Source organism: Nelumbo nucifera, chromosome 2, assembly GCF_055504915.1.
Source record: "Nelumbo nucifera cultivar China Antique chromosome 2, China Antique-T2T, whole genome shotgun sequence".
Lineage (NCBI taxonomy): Eukaryota > Viridiplantae > Streptophyta > Magnoliopsida > Proteales > Nelumbonaceae > Nelumbo > Nelumbo nucifera.
In genome coordinates this window covers 83796219-83816670 of record NC_142650.1, presented here as the reverse complement: position 1 = coordinate 83816670, position 20452 = coordinate 83796219, and the positions used below count along the sequence as shown (strand labels likewise).

At 37.8% G+C, this 20452-nt stretch overlaps 1 protein-coding gene across 1 annotated transcript; it reads right to left on the bottom strand.

Annotated features, from left to right (window-relative positions):
- Nucleotides 1–3708: 3708 nt before the first annotated feature.
- Nucleotides 3709–19059, bottom strand: LOC104590267 (DNA repair REX1-B protein). The gene is made up of 4 exons (XM_010248855.3): nt 18830–19059; nt 9412–9505; nt 9224–9328; nt 3709–4144 (listed from the first exon to the last, which is right to left on the bottom strand). The coding sequence occupies exons 1-4, from the start codon at nt 18991–18993 to the stop codon at nt 3875–3877; spliced, it is 633 nt and encodes a 210-aa protein (XP_010247157.1). The 5' UTR covers nt 18994–19059; the 3' UTR covers nt 3709–3874.
- Nucleotides 19060–20452: the final 1393 nt, after the last annotated feature.

The following is a 20452-nucleotide window of genomic DNA, read 5'->3' as shown; positions in this document are numbered from 1 at the left end:
GCAAAATTAGCCCATCAAGTACTATCCTAATTGGTCTTACACTTAACCTCTCAGCCCTTAATGATCAAGCACTGCCCGACAAGAGAAGACCTCTCCCTCGGCTGCAAGGAATAGTGCCGCTCTCCATTCACATGGATCCCGGGAATTAAAACCATTTGCAAACATTTTGAAACCATACATATACATATATATATATTAATTTTGCAAAACAAAATTCCAACGATTGAAATCAACTACCGGCAGTTCGGTTTCCATCAGAGATAGTGCATTCCCGATCATTACCTTTGTCCAACAAAGGGGCTGATCCTGTCACTATGATCACCCACTCAGATGAATTCTCAGACTATCCCAACATACCCAGGTTTTGATCCCCGCTAAGGATCTCACTGATTGGCATATCAAAGACAGCCCGATCCGACACCTAGTGAAGTATCATAATCGAGTATAGGGATCAGGTGTAACTTTCCAGTTTTGCCCATCTGTCTCCAAGGTACAGGGCAACACTAGAAATCTGGTCCGGTTCAAAGATTCGAGTAATCCCATACTGCATGTGCCTTGGGTCTTACCCTGGTGGCCGAGACAGGCCATCCCAACACTTGGTGGCACACTAGTATCAGCCTTGACAGGATAGATCTCCCCAGACTTATCCAATGGCTGTGAACATTTAAAACTAACACGAGCCTCTATAAGTGTCCAGTTTTAGGGTCTCACACAGAATTATACAAAACAACATGAATCAAACATGCACTTTATTTATTTACACTAAATGTCAAAAGTACATCAAATCGGATTGAAGCTAAGGGCATACAAAACTGTCTAACACCCTGAAGGCAAGGTTCACAGGTTGGAAGATCTTCTACAGTTAGAAAATCCAAAGGAACATCCTTTACCAACCTTGTTAGGCTGTTCACGGGTCGGGTTGGGTCAGTTTACTACAGTTTTTCCAACCGACTCGACCTGGTCAGGTTTCCTGACATAGAAACCCAAACCGACCTAGTGTTAAGCAAAACCGACATTGTCGGTTTGAATCGGGTTGGGTCAGTTTTGGTCGGTTTCGGTTCTAAGTTCATCCCTATAATAAAATCTTGCTAATTTTAAAAACAATCATAAATTGAACATCATTTCAGCCATCTCCTATGATAAAATTTAAATGAAAAGTTAATCACAAAAGTTGTTCATTAATCACTATTCACTAATCCAAAGTTTCTTGCAACCATTCAAAAACTCGGTGGCCTAATGAGCTTTGGAACTTCATGTTTGAAGTAGGAACTAAGTCGGTTCAATTCGGGTCGGTTTCGGTTTTCTTGTGTGAAAACCGAAACCGACCCGAATCATCGGTTTAGGAATTTGCACAACCCGAAACCAACCCGTGCTGATGAAAACCCAACCGACTCGGGTTGGGTCGGTCCGGGTTGGTCGGTTTGGTCGGGTTGGACCTTCTTATGAACAGCCCTAAACCTTGTGATACGATCTATGTTGATGTGGCCAAGTCGGTAATGCCACAGGCACGTGCTTGAATCCTAAACCAGACCAGATCTGAAACCAAAAGGTAAGAGAGGATATACCTGATACAGACTAGTAGTAACTCCCAATGAAGGTGTTCACGCCCAAGAAGATCATCAAATACTGCTCCCACTGAAAATGACACAGCGTAGGGTGGAGCAGAATCAACAAGGTAGTTCTTTAGCAAGAACCTGATTCTTCACCAAGAATCTGATGGATGGCGAGTGAACACAACTTCAAATCAATTTTTCTCCTAAAAACTAATATCAAGAACCTTTCTTGATCGCTCCTACAAGTGGAGATCGAACTAGCAATGGCAGCAAAAGCATGAGAAGGCAAGAGCAGAAGATGGCGTCAGTTCAACTGTATGTTGTCTTCTCTCTTGTATCAGTAATCCAATGAATCAACTGGGGTTCGCCCTTCTCCTCTATTTATAACCTTAAAGAGAGGTTATCATAATCCCATTAGGAGTTTCTTAATCCAAATCTTGTATTTGGATCTGGACTCACTTTAAATGATAAGGATAATCTCTTATCTTATCTACAAATAAAAATCAGTCATCCTAATCTGATTAACAGTTTCCTTATCCAAATCTCTATTTGCATCTGGACTCTCTGAGTGAATAGGGACAATAGTTTATTCTATCTACTGATCTAAATCTCATAACCATCATTATTTAATTAATCATATTAAACTAGTTCAAATTGGGGTTTAGGCCCATTAAGTCAATGTGTTCACTTATCCTCCAAACTACCGCCCATTTGAGTATCCTTGTATAGCGTGGGACCCAAACATTGATCTACACATCAGCCACATGGGTTCAGCCCAGCCTCTGTTACAAGGCTTGGCCGAATTCATTGTATGAGACAGTAAACCCCTGAATCCATCACCATGGGCTCTTAATGGACCCAACATTTACACTAAATGGTCTCTGGGTCAAGCCACCTTATAAAAACCCAAAGGCTATGGGCAGATGCAAGATTAGCCCATCAGGTATTACCTTCAATAATCTTACACTTAACCTCTCAGGCCATAATGATCAAACACTTCTCGACAAAAGAGGACCGCTCCCTCGACTGAGGAACAGTGTTACTCTCTACTCACATGGATTCCGGGAATTAAACATTTTGCAAACATTTTGAAATCGTAATATATATAAGTATATCTCTATATAAATATATTTTGCAAAACAAATTTCAACGGTTGAAATCCACTACCGACAATTTTGATTTCCATCAGAGAGTGCATCCCCGATCATTCACTTTGTCCGACAAAAGGGATGATCCTATCACGATCATCACCCACTTAGATGAATTCTCGGACTATCCCAACATACCCAGGTTTTGATCCCTCTAAGAATCTCATTGATTGGCATATCAAAGACAATTCAATCCGACATCTAATGTAGCATCATAATCGAGTCTAGGGGTCAGGTGTAACATTCTAATTTTGCCCATCAATCTCCAAGGTCCAAGACAATACTGGAATTTTGGTCTGATTCAGAGTTTCAAGAAAACCCACATTGCATGTACTTCAGGTATCACCCTAGCAGCTGAAACAAGCTACCCCAACCAACTTGACAACACATCAGTGTCAACTTTAATAGGATAAATCTCCCTAAATTTATCCAACAACTATGAAGATTTTAAACGAACACGATCCTATATGTGTACAGTTTAAGGGTATTACACAAAAACACATCTTGATAACATGAATAAAAAATGTACTTTATTCATTTACATTAAATGTTATAAGGTGCATCATTCTGATTAGAACTAACTTGAGAGATAGTTTTGTCATTTTGGAAATTTTATTAATTGACAAGAAAAAAGTCATTAATATGTGGATGCCCTTCATTTCTAACCTGAGGGGTAATTTGATCATTTTGGAAAGTTTATTTGTTGGTAAAATAAATAGTCATTAATAAGTGAATAGACGCATCAATCTTAACCCAAAGGGTAATTTGGTCATTTTAGAAAGTTTGGTAGAGTTGGAGAAAAAAACATAACAAGCCAAAGCGAGGGTTAAAGTTATTTTTTTGAACAAATAGCTTATTGGAGAAAAAGGCCCCAAACACTCGATATGAAATAAGTGCTTATTCGAATAAACACTTGTTTTTAAACACTTATTCAGTAAACCTTTATTTTTAATATAAGCACTCCCAAATATGACCTGAATGTTTAATCCTACCACCGAGCCAACAACTTATTCTAGTGGGAAATAGATGAAATTTATAGAATAAAAATTACATGATAAACATATTAAATATAAACTAATATCCATGTAGTTTATGTATATAACTTGAGTATAGAATTCAAAGTTTCCATTCCTCTATAAATGAATAATGTATGTTAAATTGAATTTTTTGGTGCTAATACGCTTCAAGGGCGTCAATCTCATACCTAACTTCTTCTAAATACTCATTTATACTTGTCACTGCATCTTGCACCCCTCTGATTGCTTCCTTGAGAGCATTGTCATAATCAGCATCTGCCTCCGCCTCCTCTGTTCCAGTAGCTTCTGTTATCTCATGCACATGTACACACTCATGTTCTACTAGATTCCTAAATCTACAGTGTTCATGACTGACAATACGTTCTGATGGACGACCAATTTTCTTCAAAACCTGAATTTTTGCAGTCTTGGAGAAAGAATATTCGTCCAAAAGACAACCGGCATGAATGGCATATAAAATTTTCATGCAACATAATCACAAGTAAGAATTAGCAAAGATAATAAAAACAAACCAGTTGAAAACACAATAATAATAATAATAATAATCAACTCAATATGCATTGTCCCAATTACATCCTGTTTGGCCATTTCACTCTGTTCACTATCATTTTCTTATTCAATGTTGATTATGGGCTCTCAAACCATTTTGTACTACTTCAAACGATACCTATTTTGGCCTGGCCTTAGCTCTATTAGACCCTACACATGACCAAACCATCTTAATGTCTGTTCGTTGCCTCTTAACGCTGAATGAAAAGCATTCATGCGTTTGTATTTCAGCCTTAATGTCTAATCCATCCTTTCTTTTCGGATAATTCCACTTTTTGTTTTTCAAAAATTACCCTCAAAAAAGCTTTCTTCTTTTATGTATGTTACAATTTGAAATCCTATGTATGCTATTTAATTGTTTATTATCTAGTGATAATTATTTTATTATTCATTAAATTACTTAATAATTCATCATTTTCATTAATTAAAAATTAAGTAATTAATTATAAAAACATAATTGTTAATTATTAGTTAATAATTTATGTAATTAATTAATAATTAATAATTTAATTAATTATAAATGTAATGAATAATATAATTATTTTAAAAATGATTAATTAATTAATTAAGCAAGATTATTATGAATTAGATAATGAATAAAAATTATGAATAGTTAGTTACAATAATTAATTAATTAATAATGTAGTTATTTATTTTAAATATTTATTAATTAATTAATTAATAATTACTCAATTCATCAAAAATATTTAATTATTTATAATATTTTATCAATTCCATTATTTATAAATTATTTTATGTTATAATATAATAAATATTAATTAATAATATTATTACTAATATCAGTAATAATTAATAATATAATAATTTATTGATTATTATATTATAATATAATATAATAATAATTATTAACTATTATTACTTTTATTAATTATTTAATATTTGTTGTTGTTGTTGTTGTTATTATTATTATTATTATTATTATTATTAGAACTCAGCATTCATATTTTAGAACATTCTCTACATTCAGACTTCAGAATGTTCACCAACTCCAATACACCTCTAAAAGTAATTATTATAGTTTTAGAGGCATTCAGAGTTGTGCAATCCCTATCAACATTTACATCTTTGCTATATCTGTTTTTCAGATTAAATTGCTTCATACTGTCCACAAAAAAAATAATTGCTAGTCTATATTTAAAAACAAAGGCTATATATAAAGTTCAAATAGTTACCATGAGATCTTGTGAGCCAGAGTGATTAGAAAACCAATTTGCTATCACGCTAAGGAGAACAACTATTGAAGCTAATTGACAGAAGAGTTTTGGGAGAAGAATACAGATATTCACATCATATTTAATGATTTGAAGAAAGCATATGAAATACTCTAGAAAGATAATATGGTAGTCAAAATAAATGAAGAAATAAATAACTAAATAAACAAACAAACAAATACAGTTCCAATAGCTCAATCATAAAAGCATGCCAAATATATTGTCCCAACGATCAAGGGAATATTTCAAACATGCAACCAGATAAGTATATGGTCATAAAAAATAATAGTTTTACCACTACGGTTATATTACTGTATTCACTAGAAAAGAAAACCAAACAATTTTTCAATTCAGATTAAAATTAGTGCCATGTGTATGCATCTACCTGTTTTCTGCAGGTAACAACTCCTATGCTAGTTGTACAAGTTGCATATAATTTTCCCAGACACAGATATCAACTACCCCACGCATGGGGAAACATGTTAAGCCAACATCTAACTAGATAATAAGTGATATCAGTGAGCTCCACTGAATCACAACTATCCAACCTACAAGTTGCAGTTTTGCACAAAGAATTCATTGAATTGCCATAATTTCATTTTTAAACCTGAACAAATGCTATATGGGTAGAAAACCTTGAAAGAAACTTCAGATTTTACAGTTGTGATGGGTTTTCATCAAGGCTCAACACTTAAATCTTAATTATTTGAACTCATCCCATGGTGTCTGTTGTTTGCTGATGACATTGTATTAGTTGTGAATCTAACAAACAATTAAAAGAACAATTAAGTTTATAGAGAATATCATAGAAACAAAAAGGTTTTAAAATAAATATGACCAAAACAGAAATTATGCTATGTAAACTTAATGATAATAGGAGTGCAAAGAAGGATAAACTTAGGATCAGAGATCAAGAGATAAATCAATGTTACCTTTTCTGTTACCTTGGTTTGGTAATTCATAGTAAGGGAGATAAGAGAGATTGAAGAGGATATCATAGAGTAGGATGGGTGAAATGAAAGGGTGCATCCAGAATCTTATGTGACAAGCAAATACCACTTGGGTTAAAAGTAAAGTTCTATACAACCATTGTAAGGCCAACAATGCTTTAATGGAGCAGAATATTGAGCAGTCAAGAAACATGTCCTAAAAATGAGTGTGGCAGAAATGCGTAAGATGAGACAGATAAGTAGAAAAACTGGAGAGGATAGGATCAGAAATGAAATTCTTAAAAGGAACCTAGAAGTGGATCCAATATGTGATAAAATGAGATAAGACTGTTGCTAGTTGAAGAGGCTACAACCAATAAGGACATGGGTTGAAGTAGTAAGAACCGATTAAAGCACTCATAATTTAACGATGAATATGGAACTAAACAGAAGGGAATGGCAAAATAGGATTCATGTAGCCAAACCCCATATAGCTGTGACAAACATCAAATGACTGATGAATAAACTCTATTGGTGAACCAGTAAGCAAAGTAGTTTAGTTATGGTCTACATAGTTAAGTCACCTAATTCAGATTAGGATTTCTGCTAACTGCAGTACGGTGTTCAAGGAATCAGAGAACTCTATAAATATATAGATCATATTACAAGGTAGGGGAAAAAAGAATGTAGTGTTGAAGATCTTAAGAACAACTTTGAGACTTAACTTTATATGAAGAGTTTCTTTAGTAGGCAAAAAAGGTTCTAGTCCAGATCTCCTCCTGCACTTCCATTCAGTTTGTGACAGGTACCATTACATGTACTTGGATATTTACATACGTGTAAATGGGATTAATAAAGTATTTTCATTCATCAAAAAAAAATGGGATACCTGTCAGACTGAATGGTGCAGGAAAGATCAGGAGATCCAAATTCTAAGAGTTAATACTTATGGGATCTAGTCTTTTCATTATATTTTGCAGCTATTGATTGGAATTGAAATATGTGTAACAATTTGAAATATATTAATATGTAAATAACATTACTTTGGATTAAGCTCTGTTTGCTCTATTTTGGAACATTTAGAAGGAACAGATTTTTGAACAAAAGATTTGTGCTGAGATGCTAGTTGTATTGAAAATCCTTTTTCTGGCGGCATTTCAGAATTTGAATTTCAATGACTAATAGCTAGACCTGTTCATGGGCCGAGCCGGGCCGGGCTCGGGCCGGATTTTCACTCTGTATTAACAGATTTTTCTAAGGCCCGAGCCCAAGCCCAGCCCTCATAAAAAGCCCGAAGCCCGGGCCTGGGCCCGAGCCCAAAATTTAGCCCATACTGTTACTATTGCTGAAGCGGCTGAATAGAGAGAGAGAGAAATTATAAAGAAAAGAATAAAAAATGTATATATTAAATTATAAATATATATATATATATTTCAATAAATATTATATTATTTATATATTTTATATAATATATAAAATACATATTATATATTTTATAAAATATATAATGTTGAGTTGGGCCGGGCTGGGCTTTTTTGACAAATCCCAAGCCCGGCCCAAAACACAGTCGGGCTTACTGTGTTAGGCCCGAGGTCAGGCCCGCGGGCCTAATTACATGACCAAGCCCGACCGGGGTGTGGGCTGGGCCGGGCCGGGCCATCGGGCTACCCGGCCCACGAACAGGTCTACTAATAGCCATGTCCCTGTGCCCAGGTTTCTAGAGGTAAACATCAACCCCTCTTGATGCTTGGACAAGCACTAAGACTGGGAGAAAGCATTTGATTGAGATTGGAACTCCCTCCAGAGGTGCTACACTGTATCAACAAATAGTGGTATCTTAAAGGACTGCAACAATAAGGACAAAGAATTACCATTGCAGATCATAAACATCATAAGAAGCAGATCATTGGCTCACAAAGTCTATAGAAGCAACAATACACCTAGCCAATTCAACCATGTCATGTAGTATACCTAGCAAAGTGATAGGGCTTCTGAACTTCAGGGTTTCCACAATCATCTAAAACATGTTCAATTATTATTATTATTATTTGATTTTTATAAAACACAATTATCACAAGCAATCCCATTACACCATTAAACTATAATGATTTTGTAAGGCCTCTGTTAATGGATGATTTGATGAATTGAAACAACCTTAGGATTTTCTCCAGAAAAAAAAAAAAAGAAAATGCCACAATTAAAGAGCAGAGTTGTTTAATACAGAGTGAAGCAACCAAATAAACAATAATACATGGAAACTACATAAATAATTACACATAATAGTTGGAAGGACATGAAAGGTCAAGGTAATCCAAATGAAGTAGGAACATATTTCTGAAACTCAAGTATAGCATCGCATTTGATCCAAAGATGTTCTTTTCTTTTCTCTTTTTTTCTGGGGGATTGGGAGGTGCTGCATATTTTAATTCTCCACAGAACATTAAAGGGCAAATGGATAAAAAAATGATTATGTTATCTTAAACCCAACATAGGAAATACTGCAAGAGTTGGGATCTGATGCACTATTTTCCTGCACTTGCTGCACTAAGCAATCAGTGTGCAAGAGAGGTCCGGAACCCTAATTTCTTAGTGCGCACAGGAGCAAAAAGTGAAGAAGATCCAAACAAATCTCTTACATGCAGATATCCCAGTTAAATGCATGTGCAACATGCATGGCTTTACCTCTATCATAATAATTACCTTTTATAAAATTCAGATCCTAGACATTTCTCCATTTAAAATAGTAAAAGGATGAAGTGAAAGAAGAACAAATACCAGATGCAACTTCTGCTTCTCCTGTTCTTGAACAAGTCTCAAAAGGTGAGCCAGATCATTTCTGCAGTATTCAGGGTTCAAAAGCAGAGATTCCATTTCAAGGACCTGCATGTATGTTGAAAAAATTTTGCTAAATAGGATGTGGTAGAAGAGATGAACCAATTATTTCATCAGATTCAACAGCCTACATGTTTAGAGCAATCATTGAACTCTACTGTGATCTCATTACAAAGTTGTTGGTATGCTGAATCCCTTCCACCGACCATATATTCAGCAAATCCCCTGCCATAACTCCCAAGTGTTAGCAATCCTTCACATTGTTGTAACATTTAGTATATTAGGCCACATAACCTATTATCAACAGACTCTATTGAAATAGGGCATTGAATCATCTAGATAACAATTTCTCAACTCAACATATTACCAAGAATTCTGTCACATCATTGTGCTCTACATAAGCCATATTTTCTAACAAATTATAATTCTAGCTGAATCCAGGTCATTGTTTACAAACTTGATTGAGTACCCGAGAAACCCCAACCATATAACATATTCTCACCAATGTCTGAAAAACAACCTAGAAACAGAACCACTTTTCCCTCCAGGACAATGGGTCAGCGGTTTAATCACCATGTGTCCAGCATTTTGCCATGTCATCATCGTCCACCTTGCTCGCCTTGCTTCCATGGACAATGCAACCCAAACTTCAAACCATAGATCTTTGGACCAGAGCTCAAGCTTATGGGGAATGAGAGCCATCTTTTCTCCCACCATCTTTATCACCACCACCCTGAGGTCTTGTTATGGGCCCGGGCATAGGATCTCATCACGGGTCGGTCCATAGGGAGAACCTCTAGTTTCCCCTTGCCCCTCCCTTTGCGTGCTGACCCTATCGTGGCGACCTAAGGGGTGATTTGTCCAAGAGATCACCCTAACTCTCCTTAACTCTTTTCTTGACTGAAATTCTTGGATGCCTTTATTCAATAATAGTGGCTCCTTAAATAGGAGATTACAAGAGTCCTGCTCTTAGGGAGACTCCTTGCTGAATAGGGAGACCTCCAACTCTATCTTGATAAGATAAAACTGATAAGATAAGATAAGTCTCTCTTAATCCTAATCTAATAAGATAAGATAATCTCTCTTAATCCTAATCTAATAAGATAAGCCTCTCTTAATCCTAATCTAATAAGATAAGATAATCTAATCTACTAACTTAATAAGATAAGAATAACAAGATAGTCTAATCTAATATGCTGAATGGATAAGACTGTTGCTACCGAATTGGATAGGATGAGAACACCGGATCATTGTTGTTGCTGCTCCCAATACGCGTCCACATCATTACTCCCCTCTTGGACTACGAGCTTGTCCTCAAGCTCAAATTCAGGATGGGTGTCGGGAAACACCGTCAAAGGAATGCCAGATAGGTGGAATGACTTTGCCCCCTCGCCCCGTCAAAGGAATGCCACATCATTCCTCTTGTTTCACCAGGAGGCAAAAAAATCTCTTGCATTTGTGCCCTACTGAGTAGAGTTCATCGCAATTAAAACATTGCCCCCTCGCCCTGCATTCTGCCATCTCAGCCCTGGACAAGTGCTTAATAAGGGGTGCAACGACGCTGCTCCCCACACTGGATGCTGATCTGGAATTGTTGCTCGTATGTGGCTTCCGTTCTTGGCTGGCTGCTGAATATGGAGCCATTGCGAGTGGTTCCGGGGATGTCCATGCTGATGGAGGCCGCCCCATACTAAAGGTTCTGCGGCTGAGTTGTAGTTTGCATTTGAAGGCGCAAGCTATATTCATGGTTGTAACTAGGTTGGGGGGATTCTGCATTTCCACGTCCACCCGTAGGGGTTCTGCTAACCCAGCGGTGAACATGTCTACCTGTTGGTCCGGTCGCACTGAAGATGCCCTCACAAGGAGGGTCTGGAACTGGCGCTGGTATTCTGCCACTGTGCTGGTTTGTTTAAGGTTAATCAGCTCGCCTAAGGGGTTGCTTGTTAGTGGGGGCCCAAATCTAAGAAGGCAGTAGGACTTGAACTGGGTCCAACTGAGCCCGGGTTCTTCCTGTTCTAATCGATAGAACCAGAGTTGCGCTTCCTCTGTTAGGTGAAAGGCGGCTAGGCTTACCTTATCCCGGTCGTCTGTCCGTTGATTTTGAAAAAACTGCTCGCACCGGTACAGCCAACCCAAGGGATCTCCGTTGTCGTTGTACAACGAGAATTCCAACCTGCTGTACTTGGGGATGACTGCGGCCCCCTGGTTGACGAACTGTTGTTCGCCGGAAGACTCTGACAGATCTGGTCAGCGGCGGCTAGTGGCTGTCACCCCTTCTGTGTTCCTCTCTTTGCTAGAAAGGAATAACTCCATTAGATGCCGCAGCTCCCTAACTTCGTCCTTGATCTCACATACTTCTGAGCTGGTCTCCATGAGCTGGTGCTCGAGTTCGTGGACCCTGGACGGCAGCTGCTCCAGATCACCCATGACACCTTGCTCTGATACCAAAATGTTATGGGCCCAGGCGTAGGATCTCATCACGGGTCGGTCCACGGGGAGAACCTCTAGTTTCCCCTTGCCCCTCCCTTTGCGTGCTGACCCTATCGTGGCGACCTAAGGGGTGATTTGTCCAAGAGATCACCCTAACTCTCCTCAACTCTTTTCTTGACTGAAATTCTTGGATGCCTTTATTCAATAATAGTGGCTCCTTAAATAGGAGATTACAAGAGTCCTGCTCTTAGGGAGACTCCTTGCTGAATAGGGAGACCTCCAACTCTATCTTGATAAGATAAGACTGATAAGATAAGATAAAGTCTCTCTTAATCCTAATCTAATAAGATAAGGTAATCTCTCTTAATCCTAATCTAATAAGATAAGTCTCTCTTAATCCTAATCTAATAAGATAATCTAATTTACTAACGTAATAAGATAAGAATAACAAGATAGTCTAATCTAATCTGCTGAATGGATAAGACTGTTGCTGCCGAATTGGATAGGATGAGAACACCGGATCATTGCTGTTGCTTCTCCCAATACGCATCCACATCAGGTCTGTTATCTGATATCTATTATCCCACCAGACAGCTGCAGTTATCTTAAAGTTCCTTCAGTCCACAAATGAAACAGTAATCCCACAACTCATATTTCAATCCTCCTCTCTGCTTCAAAGTTTCTTGAATTGCTAAGTGGACACCACTTTACCACAGTGACCGCTCATACTTTGTATCCACCATAATTGTTGCAATTTCTGGGTCTTCCAAAACTTCTAATACAGACTTCTTTCTTTCAAAGGGTGAAAAAAACTAAAGTACATTTCAACTTGAAGTGATCAATAAGCTTACCCATCACTTTCTACAAGTCATCGGTGTCACTTTTTCCGAGATTATCAATTTTTTATTCCATTCCTCTCTAGATGTTGTGGTCATTACTCTTGGGTTGACCACCTTCACTGTTAACTTTACCTTTAAGTTAGCTCCTTGGTTTTTTATATCTGCTTCTATCGTCGCTCTTGATTTCACCTCCTTTTCTTTGCATTCCTCTGCTTGGTTTTCTTCTTTAACTTTCCCTGCCTTCATCATCTTAACCTTATGGATCTTCTTCTCTTCCATTGCCTTAAGAAAATCCTGTACCAGCTCTGATAAAAAAACCCAGACCATCACTTTCCTCTTCTCTGGAAAGCAAACCATTTGTTTCTTCCCATCACCATAAAACCCAATCAAATCCACAAACTGACCTTTGTGAATCCTTCTCTCTACAAAGTACTTCCTGACTGCTACAGTCCAGCTCCTCCACTTGATTGTACCTCTGGTATGTATTGCTCTGTCAAGAATGCGTTGAAACCAAAATGTTGCACGCCTGCTATCATCACAGTTGCCTGGTTCATTTCTTTAATCATCACCTGTATTTCTCTTCCATCACTAAGTCTTAGCCTAAACCTTCAGTTTGCTTCTTCCATTGAGTCACCAGTGTGAATGTCCTTCCCACTTCTATGGTCTCTATCTGCCTTCAACCATAAGACCTATTGTATACATAACTTCCTTCTACTGAAAACCGCCTTAGGACTTGGATGTTATCTCTATTCTGCCTCCAGACAACTCTGTCACTCACCTTGGTAAGGTAGTTGTTAGAGTCAGCTGTCAAAGGGGAGTTTGGTCCGTTTGTTTTACTTTAATTGATTAGTGTTATGTCTTTTATGTCTCAATTTAAGTGCTAAGTCCCATAATTAGGGGCAATAACTACCACTGTACTTCATACTAGATACATATAAATACAACCTCGTCAACAAGAGAGAATAGATTTGAATCCTCTAAATCAAACCAAGGGCACTCTCTCTCTCTCCTGTTTCTTCTATTCTTCTCTTTCATTCTTGGACTGAAACCAGTGCAGATCGAATCAATAACATGGTATCAAAAGGATACCAGAAAGGAATGATCGTTTCTTTGTTTAGGAGGTTTTCAAGCCTCCAGTTGGTGCTGATGTGAGTGTGTCAGGTGGTCGGCAGAAACCCTCTAATTGATTAATGAAGAGGGCCATGTAGTGGACAGATTAGTGCACAGTTGGTTTCTATGTAATAGTCAGCTTGGTTGTTTGGGTGTTGCAGTGGAGAATAAATGTAAATTGATTGTTGACCTACAGGTATGTGTTTGAGGTGTTTCTTTGTGGTTTTGTGGTGCTGAAGGTGGGTGACAGCCTTGACCATTATTGCTAAAACTTGTGACAATAGATTTTTCAGCAATAATTAGTCATTAGTGTAGTGTGGTGTTATACTAGTGAGAAAGTTTTTTTTTTTCCAAACCCATGGCAACCATAGGAGAAAGTACTGAACACAAATCCAGTGTTCTGATTCCCCCTAATTACTTGAAGATGCAGATGATCTCTATCAAACTAAATGGTGAAAATTATGTTCCTTGGGCTAAGTCAGTGGAAGTCTTAGGGCTAAGAAGAACACAAAACATGTGAAAGATGACAAACCCTCAGTTTTTTCTCAAGGGTACAATGAGCGGGAACAAGAAGATACACAGATCATGACATTTGTGGAATAGCATGGACCCAAAATTAGTGTGAAATTTATGTTTTTAGATACAACCAAGGAAATTTGGGATATTGCTAAGAAACTTTATTCTAGGCAAGACAATAGAACAAGAGTATATTAGCTTTACCAAGAGCACTTTAATCTACAGAGAGGAAATCAAAGCCTTAAGTAGTATTATACCAACATGAGAAATCTTCAGAATGAGTTGAATGTCTATCATCCCCTTGCATCTAATGTCAAAATTCAGCAACAGAAGTAACAACTTGATGTGACCAGATTTTTAATGGGATTGAAACCTGAATATGAGCTTGTGAGAGCACAACTATTAGGTGGCTCTATTCTTCCCTCTCTTAAGGAAGTGTTTGCTTGTCTCTATAGGATTTCTATTGGACCTTCAAAGAACTCTACTATCTCTGATATCTCTACCTTTGTAGTGGCAAGAGGGAGAGGTCGTGGAAATAGAGGAGGAGGCCAAGGAGTTTAGACAGGTCCTGGTGGTGGTTCTATGTTTAACCAAGGTGGTAGGCATGATGGAGGTAGAGATTCAGGGGAGAGGTCGTGGTAGAGGACGTAGTAATGGCCCAAGGAAGTGTACCTATTATGGAATGGAGGGGCACACTTTTAATTTTTGTTATAATCTACATGGGCCAATCATGTGGTGACAAGTGGTGGTGGTACAAGAGATAAAATTCAACAAGTCTATTGGACACCTTCTACACCTACAAATGCCTTAAAAAGAAATGTTGAGTGTTACACGTGATGAATATGAGTGGTTTCTTTAGGCTACCTTACAGCAAAATACTACTACCATTTCCCCACTTAGGTATGTAATTTTATGACCTATAATGGTTATAAGTATTTTGTAATTTTTGTTGTTGATTATTCAAAGATGACATTGGCCTTATCTTATGAAAGGAATGAATTTGAAAGGGCTGCGCCTAGGACCTAGGCAAGATGCATACCCTAAAATGCACCTCGCCTGTGCGCCTAGGCGCCCTTTTAAATCACTACAGCAATATTTGGAACAGCATAGCATTATTCATCAAATTTCCTATACTTACAGCCCTCAACAAAATGGGGTGGTTGAACAAAGGAATCACCATCTCCTTGAGGTTGCTCAATCACTTTTGCATCACATAAGTGTTCCCAAGCATTTATGGATGATGCTATAATTACATCTTGTTTCCTTATTGATCAAATGCCCATGTCTATCCTTGAAGGTTGTTCTCCCTTCTCCATTTTATTTCCTACTTTATCTCCTTTTCCTCTCACTCCCAGGGTTTTTGGTTGTGTGTTTTTGTTCATAATCTAGGGCCCAGGATGGACAAATTGGATGCATGATCTACAAAGTGTGTCTTTGTTGGCTATTCTAGAACCCAAAAAGCGTTTAAGTGTTATAATCTCAATTCCAAACATTCATTTTTTGTCCGAATGACACTTTCTTTGAGTTTGCCCCTTTCTTTACTAGGTCTAATGTCTCTCCCTCACCTTTTGCACTTCCACTTCTTGTTCCAGTTGATGACCCCATTCCTCTTGTTCCAACTGCAACCAAGCCCTCGACTCCAATGCAACTTCCTAGTAAGCGACCACCAATCAGGCAAGTGTATACTCATCGACATGTACCAGCTCCTCCTCTACTTTCCTCTCTATCAACAAATCCAAATGTTGTTTCCCCACCAATTTTGCCCCCTTCTTCTAACCTTGGTCTTCCCATTACATTGTAGAAAGGTAAATCCATTTGCACTCTTCATCCTATTTCTAACTATGTTTCCATTTCTCATCTTTTTGCTTTCCGTTGCTAGTTTGTTTCTCTTTTATCCTCTATGTTTATTCCTAAGAATGTCTAGGAAGCTCTTACCTCTCCAAGGTGGCACCAAGCAATGGAAGAATAACTCTTTGCTCTTGCTTAAAATCACATGTGGGATCTTACCACTCTTCCTCCTAGCAAGCATGCTATAGATTGTAAATGGGTGTACGCTATCAAATACCTAACAGATGGCAAGATAGAGTAGTTGAAGGCTTGATTGGTTGCAAAAGGTTACTCACAATTATATGGAATAGATTATACAAAGACCTCTCCTATTGCTAAGATTGGCTCAATTCGTGTATTGATATCCCTTGCAATTATATATGATTGGCTCTTGTTTCAGCTTCATTAAGAATGCTTTCTTACATGGTAATCTTCTTGAGGAAGTTAATATGGAACAACCACCAGGGTTTGTTGCTTAGGGAGAGGATGGTAAGGTGTGCAAACTCAAAAAGGCAATTTATGGGCTAAAGCATGTGCATGGTTTGGTAGATTTAGTGAGGTGGCAAAAGATTTTGGCATGAGACAGTGTTAAGTTGATCGTTCAATATTCAACTATGATTCAGATACTAGTAAGATTTTGTTGGTGGTATATGTAGATGACATTATTATAACTGGCAGTGAGAGGATTGAGATTGATAGACTAAAGACATTTCTTCGGAAGAGTAGCAAGGTCAAAGCATGGTATTAACTTCTAACAAAGGAAATATGTTCATGACTTGCTAGAGACAGGATTATTGGGTGCCAAACTAGCTGAAACACCCATGGAGACAAATGTCAAATTAAGTACTGATGCAGGTGAGGAATTTGAGGATACTGGGAGGTACAGGATTGGGTACTCGGTTGACAGCCTTATGAAATTGTATTGTGACAACAAAGCTGCATTCCACATCTCTTCTAATCCAATTTTGCATGGACCTAACCTCTAGCATTTTTTGCATAAAGTAGCTGCTGTCAAACTTGACCCACATTTACATCATAAGTTCTATATAAAACAATAGGAAGTGGAAACATGCCTTATTAAATATATCCTGTAAATTACTTTACATATTTGTCCAAAATCATCCCTACATGACAAGGTTCCTTGTAACCCAGTTTCATCCTAAGCCTTAAAAACTATGCCACTTATGGTAATTCTTATATGTTATTTAAGAAGAAAGATTTTAATGAGGACTTTTTGAAGTGTTAAGTGTATACGTATGTGCATCAAGAATTTTTTTTTTTCAATCAGTATTTACATCAGGGAACTTCTATGAAGTTTATTTGGAAGATTAGTTTGCACTTGAAGTAGAGTTTCTAAAAAAATCTCCTTGTTTACAAAATCACTCACAGGTGAGGTTTTACTGAATAAAATATGAATTTTGTTGTTCATTTACTCTTCCAATATCTTTGGTTAAATGTTCACTATTACCAGTGAAGAAATTTGAATAGTCATGTCATTTGAGAACAAATCATTTGCAGACACATTTATCAGATAGTTTTCTGGAGGACCAATGCAGATGCAGCATGCAATCTATTGGTCACCGCAGATGGAAGAATGGAAGGTACTTTGGTAATTCTGTAATGATCAAAAATCTAAACATCACCAACAGGTTGAACAGAAAATATAGATTGGAGCAACTACTGATCTCAAGTCGGGCATCAGTATAGTTGTTAGAGACCACTCTGGAGCCTTCCTTTGTGCACAAGCTATATCATTTAAGCCTCTATGGCCGCTAGTAACCGAAGCTACAGCCCTTCTGGAAAGCAATCACTTTTCCATCTCTTTGGGACTCTATCATATCATCTTTGAAGGTGATGCAGGAGTTTACTGAATCACCTTGTTAGGTCCTCCATTACTTTCTCTCTTAGAAGCGGAAACCAGGTAGCTCACTGTATCACTAGATTTGTCTTGAGTTGTAACTCTACTTAACCTGGTCTACTATACCATATTTTCTGCTATCCGTTCTAAACTTAGATGTAACTAAGAGTTAATTGATGAATGGATTAGCCTACGGGCCTTTAAAAAATATCTGGAAGCTTTCCAAGTTGTCCAGTAGCCTAATTTGCACTCATTCCATATTGATCATGAAAGTTCCCCTATTTAAAATCATAAGCCCAAAAAAAAATCAAAAGTTAGTTTTGTTGGCTCCATATTACACATTTGGACTGAACACATTAATTGAATACCCAACAGTAGGTTCCATCTATCTGGCAACATCCTTCATCTTGTATAATGGAGATATAAACAATGCATTGAGAAACTTCTCTCTTAATCTAATTTCAATATGCACTGGGCCACTTCCGCTGGTATAAACCATTAAAAATAGCTTCTCAAGAATCCCGGAGGATAAAATCGTTTTTCAGAACCTCCTTATTGTTAGTTCCAGTTTTGCAATTGAAACTCGAGCTACTTGAAAAGGAATCCATACACTAAGACTCCATGGCAACCCGTTACAAGTAATAACAACCATTACAACCAAGGGAACCACAACCATTGTCAGCATGTTTACAAACGTAGTCTCTAAAAAAATAGCAAAGGTAAAATTATATTCCAACCTAAACCCGTAGAGATTATAAACTAATACAAAAAAATAAAAAAGGCAAGAACATGAATTGGAAAAATCCAACCAGGTCATGAATCACAGAGCTCGATCAGGAAATAGAAAGCCCAATTAGAAATAGTCAATTAGAACACCAAGTTACTAAATCCTGAATAGACAATAAAGTTGCCAGCTCTACCAAAGAAACAAGCCGAAAACACTTATAAATCTTTGTACTGTGTTTGTACCTTCGTAGCTTTGTATATGCTTCGGCTCTTCGTTGCTGGACCCCGAGAAATCTCCGAAGCAAATGAACGACTTTGGTGGATTTCGATTGGCTTTCTACGCCATCTACCTCCATGGTTTCTTCCATTGCAATCTTCTGGAAGACTTCCATCGTCTTGTTGTCCATTGGGATCCCTCCTTGGTTCCGATAAACAGTCTAGTGAGCCGGTTTGGGTGATTTACGAGGAGTCGGGATTTGGTGCGAAGACAAGACTGTGATGCCGGGGACCGGATCTGCTCCTCACATCTGGCGCCTCACAGGCATATCCTACACGCATTGGGAACCTCCCGTACTTGTTAGTCATTATTGATGGGAGATGTTCTCAATGCACGGTGGATGTACCTGTGAGGTGCCCATTTGTAAGTAGTAGATCCCACTTCGTGATGTCGAGCGGCTTTCTTTAGGACAAGTTCGTACCCACACCATTCCAACCACCATTTGCAACCTTGCATTGGGAATATCTCCCCATGAATAAATATGTTATGAGATCAGATCTGCTCCTCACATAGGGCGCCTCACAACGACCTCACAGGCACACCCCACCATGCATTGGGAATACCTCTCGAACTTATACGTTATTATTATTCATGGGAGATCCCAATGCATGGTGAGATGTGCCTGTGAGGTTAGTGTGAGGCGCCCTGTGTGAGGAGTAGATCCGTTCTCTTTCAAAGGTCAATTCGCTACCCTTATGGTTTAGTGAATTGATTAAGTGTACCCCTACTATTTGAAAATTGTCTAACCTACCTTTATTGTTTCCGACAATTGACTAAGGGCATTTTGTTTCTTCTTAATTCTTATCTCAAAACAGGAATTTTTTGACTTTAGGAGAAAAATGGTTGTTCATTTCCTCTTTTCTCTTATTTCTTAAAGTGCAATCATACAACATTTTGTTTTTCAATGATACCCCAAAATAGATATTTGATCATTTTCATAATTTAAAATTCGGAATTCAGAACAACATTCTCTGCATTTAGAGTTCAAAGGAAAGAAAAGTTCACCACTACCAATATGCCTCTTAAAGTAATTATTGCACTTTTAGATGTTAGACTTCAGAACAAACGAATAGGCCCTAAGTCTTACGAGTGTCGTTAAACATGGACAAAATGATTGCAATGTCTGTTTACCCTTTAACTCAAACTTAAGACCAAAAGTTAAATTTACCTTTTCATCCCTTGTTTTAGTGCATATGTGCGGGTTTACTCAACATCATCATAGGCAACAGGGCCGCTGCAACTTCCGAACGTCGGAGCTTTGGTGAGAAATAGTATTTTTTTATACATTTTTTTTTTTATTTAAGGTCATGGTGACCTTAACCAAGAAGAGATCATCAACTAATAACTGTCGAAGCCAAATCTGATGTAGGCTAAGAAATGGGAGCCCAATATGATGGATGATTGTCCAACAACCTTCAAACTAAAATCTAAAGCCTGACTTGATGTGGGAAAAGAAACGGGTGCCTGATCTAATGGCGGGTAGAAAAGATTGGGAGGTCTTTGGATAGTATTCCATCGGATCTGGCTTCGACCATTGAGGCTGGAAGGATTCCTAGAGAGATCATTTTTTGTTACTTTGATCAAGAGAA